Source organism: Saprolegnia parasitica, assembly GCF_000151545.1.
Source record: "Saprolegnia parasitica CBS 223.65 unplaced genomic scaffold supercont2.682, whole genome shotgun sequence".
NCBI lineage: Eukaryota > Oomycota > Saprolegniomycetes > Saprolegniales > Saprolegniaceae > Saprolegnia > Saprolegnia parasitica.
This window is the reverse complement of record NW_012157076.1, coordinates 1-3972: the sequence shown is the minus strand read 5'-3', so window position 1 is coordinate 3972 and position 3972 is coordinate 1. Positions and strand designations below refer to the sequence as shown.

General features: G+C 59.3%; 2 protein-coding genes across 2 annotated transcripts; one reads left to right on the top strand and one right to left on the bottom strand.

Annotated features, from left to right (window-relative positions):
* Positions 1–73: 73 nt before the first annotated feature.
* Positions 74–784, top strand: SPRG_17630 (hypothetical protein; the record flags this gene model as incomplete). The annotated part of the gene is made up of 2 exons (XM_012356996.1): positions 74–340; positions 365–784. The coding sequence occupies 2 exons, from the start codon at positions 74–76 to the stop codon at positions 782–784; spliced, it is 687 nt and encodes a 228-aa protein (XP_012212386.1).
* Positions 785–1346: 562 nt separating this feature from the next.
* On the bottom strand, positions 1347–3960 carry SPRG_17629 (hypothetical protein). Its single transcript, XM_012356995.1, has 6 exons — positions 3924–3960; positions 3305–3865; positions 2910–3256; positions 2306–2860; positions 1639–2259; positions 1347–1592 (listed from the first exon to the last, which is right to left on the bottom strand). The coding sequence occupies exons 2-6, from the start codon at positions 3549–3551 to the stop codon at positions 1425–1427; spliced, it is 1938 nt and encodes a 645-aa protein (XP_012212385.1). The 5' UTR covers positions 3552–3865; positions 3924–3960; the 3' UTR covers positions 1347–1424.
* Between the last annotated feature and the right edge of the window lie 12 nt (positions 3961–3972).

The window sequence follows — 3972 nt, the reverse complement described above, 5'->3', positions numbered from 1 at the left end:
GCCCCGGTGCATCATCGTGACGCTCTCGATCATTTCCGTGCTCTTCCTCATCATTTCGGTCACGGGCTACGTCATGACGGGGTGCCAGATTCCTGGCAACCTCCTCTTCGCCATCGCGGGCATGTCGCTCGGCTTTAACGCGTCGCGCGGCGGCATCGTCCTCGCCTTCCTCTTCATGCAGATGCACATTACGATCGCGTTCGGTATCATCTTCTTCCCCGCGTTCTTCACCGCCGAGCGCCTCGTGCTCGGATTGCACAAGGACTCGTTTGCGCTCCACGACCACGTGTTTAGCACGGTCGAGACGCCAGAGCTGCAAGGCGATAAGAACCAGACGTCGGTGCGCGCGGCCATGATGAGTCAGCGCGACGAAGACCTCGCGGAGATCGAAGGCGACTACAAGCGCAAGAACGCCTATGTGCGCGTGGCGATTCTGCGCACGGTCATGGTGGTCCTCGCCGTGATTGCGTCGGTGCTCATGAAGGACAAGTTCATCGACCTCCAGAGTTTTGTCGGGGCGTCGTCGACGGCGCTCTGCTGCATGATTCTGCCGCTCGTCTTTTACGTCAAGACGTTCTATGAGACGCTCCCGCTCTACGAGAAGATCTTTGCGATCCTCGTCGCGCTCGTCACGAGCTTCCTCGCCATCTACGTCTCCATCGACACGGGCAAGTTGGTCTTCAACCCGAGCAGCGCGAACGCGAGCCCGCCCGTGTTTCCGTACTGCGCGGCCGAGCACGCGTTCGTCGTCTACACCAACGCGACGTACTACAAGGGCAAATAAAGCAGCTACATTTTCAATATAGATATACATCTTCAATATATCAACCACATACGTCGAGAGCAGCCCGCCACTACATACGAGCGGTCAAGGCCATGGGCTTAACCTACCGTGAGGTGGCTTCAGATCTGTCCTCGTTTTTCTTGAAGACCGGTGGAGTCGCATCCACTCGTCACTACCTCATGCTTCATCCTGCCCCAGACCTCGTCCGAGTCCACTCCGATCGTTGTTCCGCCTCTTTAGAAACACGGTACACAATGTCCCGAGTTGCTGAAGTTGCCCACCGAGTCACGTGTGACCAAGACAGAGGATGCACGCCTTGTCGAGGGTTCTTGGCACCATCATCGTCGAATGGCCAGTCGCCCACGAGTGAAGGCTCAATTGTCGCGGGAAGAATATCGCCCTCAGCAACAAGACGGCGGCGTGGGCATTGTGCATTATATAGTACTCTTTAGCGACGACGGAGACAAACAAGAGCGGTACAGAGGCCGCCTAGCGCATCGCACGGTCGTCGACGGAGCTCGACAGATCGCAGTGCTTGAATGAATCGCTTGCCAACAGTACTGTTGTTGTCATGGCCCTCTTGGACGAGAGGAGATATGTTCTGTATTAACATTACATACAAGCCAACCAGAGTCTGCGACTAGATAATTTCGGACGCCGTCGCAAACGCATCATAGTCTTCAAAGCCGAGGACCGAGTCGGCAAAGGTCGATGACGAGAACGCCGTCATCGCGTCCCAGTGCTCGGCGTCGTCGCCGACGAGGGCGCTCAAGCACGCGGTGAGCTCGTCTTCGGTCATTTTTTCGCCCTACACGCTCGCATTAGACCTCGAGGATGATGCGCGAAGTGGCTACGAGCGTCAGCAGCTTGTGCTTGAGGTCGGGCCACTTAAGGCTCGGGCTACGCTTCTGGCCAATGGTCGCAAAGGCTGCCTCAATGTGCGCCTTGCCGATGCCAAAGACAGGGCGGTGGTTGACGTAGAGCTTGACAAAGTCCACGAGTCCGATCGCGTCGACGGTCTTGGTCGTCTCGGTGAAGCGCGAGTACTTGACTTCGCTGCACATGTTTTGAATCTCAAGCTCCGTCGGGTAGTACCCGAGCGCGCGCATGACGTGCGGGATCTCGGCCAGCGGAATCTCCTGCGTAATGTTGCGCGCAGCGGTCGACGCTTCGCCCTGCGTGCGCAGCTGCGCAAAGTAAAAGTAGTCGACAATCTCGTTGTAAAACGCGCTGTGCAAGCCGCCTTCGATGAGCGACCCGTACGGCTCAACGCCGACGCCACCGGCGGCCTCCATGGCATCGAGCGCCGACGGCGTCACTTCCCACATGTTGAGGATCAAATCTTTGCCGCCCGCCGTGATCAAGTACCGGCCGTCGCACGTCACGGCGACGTTCGAGATGTGCCCGGCGTGCGCAATGAGTCCCATCGACTTGTGCGGATTGCCATCGAGCGGCAGCTTGATCACGCCGACGACCTTCGCCGCATTTAATCAGTCCTACGAACATGGAGGCCGAGGGTACCTTGTCGTGGGTGCTGTAGGCGCAGTAGCGCTCCGTCTTGGCCTTTGCGAGCGGGATCGGCAGGATGCGGTTGAGCGGGCCGCCGTACGTCGGGTTGAGCGTCGTGCGACGACACGTCTTGTTGTTGGCGTTCCAGCCCTTGAACTTGTACTCGTCGTTGGCAATCACAATCAGATCTTCGTGGACGCCCGGCATGTCCGGGTGCCAAAAGCACGCCGTGGGGACGGCCGACTGCTCAATCTTTTGAGGCGGCGCCGTGAGCACGATGCCGTCGAGGACGCTCGAGCGCGAGAGACTGTACTCGACGAGCATGCGGTCTTCGCCGACCGTGACGAGCAGCGCTTGCTGGTCCGAGAGGCCAAACTCGAGGCCCGTGATGGGCTTGGCGTGCGACCGACAGCGACCAATGTACACCCACTGGTCCGTCGCGTCCATCGTGTGGCTAATCTCTTCGGCTTCCATCGCCTTGTTGCGCCAAAGCAGCACATAGTTGTCAGCGTCAATCGCTGCAATGAACGAGCTGTCGGGCGCCACTTTGATGTCGAGGATCGCACTCTGCGCCACGCCGATGATGGATGACCATGATGCAAAAGGTCACTCGTACCTTGGAGTGCCGCAGCAGGTGCAAGTCGGCGAGCGTGCTCACATGCAGGAGCTTGATCGCGCCGTTCGCAAACCCCACGAGCATGTACCGGCCAAGTGGGTCGTACGCGAGCGTCTGCGGCCGAAACTTGTCTTCGTCAAAGTGGCGCACCATGAGCAGCCGCTTCGTGACGTAGTCCCAGAGCTGCAAGACGCCGGACGCACAGCTGATCGCGACTTCGGTCGCACTCGGGTGCGTCGCGAGGCCGCGGATCTCGGCGGCAATGCCCTGCATGAGCAGCGTGCCTCGGCGCTTCTCGACGTCAAACTCTTCGTGGATCGACGGCGTGATGCCCAGAATGAACGCATCTATTGCATCTCAAAACACACCGAAAAAAACGCGCCGCAAACCCGTACTCGAAGTGGCGACAATGAATTCGGGCACGCGGAACGCATCCGTTGGCACCGACTCCGTGGTCGTCTCCGTGTTGGCAAACGAGACGGAGTTGACGGGCCCGGCACAGAGGTCTTCAAACCACGCGACGAGGCGAAAGTCGAAGTCGTAGAAGCGAACCGCGCCGTCGGCTGCGCCCACCACGAGGTACCCGTCCATGTCGGTGAGGTACCGGATCGCGACGGGCTTGTGCGCATCCAGACCCGTCATGCGCACGATCTTGACAGCCTTCTTGTCGGCATGCACGAGGACGTCGCCCGACTTGACGAGCGACGAGTCCCACAGAATGAGATCGCCGTCTTCGGTCGCCGTGATGGCTTGGGACGAGTCCGGCACGAAGATCGACTGCGTGAACGCGCCAATCGCTTGCTTAAAGTCCTTTTGCGACAGCGGGGGCGAGTAAAACTGGAGCTGGTGGTGCACCCAGTTCCAAAAGATGACGCGCTGCGCGCCGTTGGTCACGATCTCGCGGATGTCGTATGTGTTGAAGCGCACGCACGTCTGGACGTCTTCGGTTGCGACCGCTACGTTCACCGAGCAGCATATTTTTTGATGAATCCCACGAGCAGAGGAGGCGTCTACCTGCCGTGTAGAGTGCGTCGTCGCGGGCGACGGTCCACTCCCAGAGCTT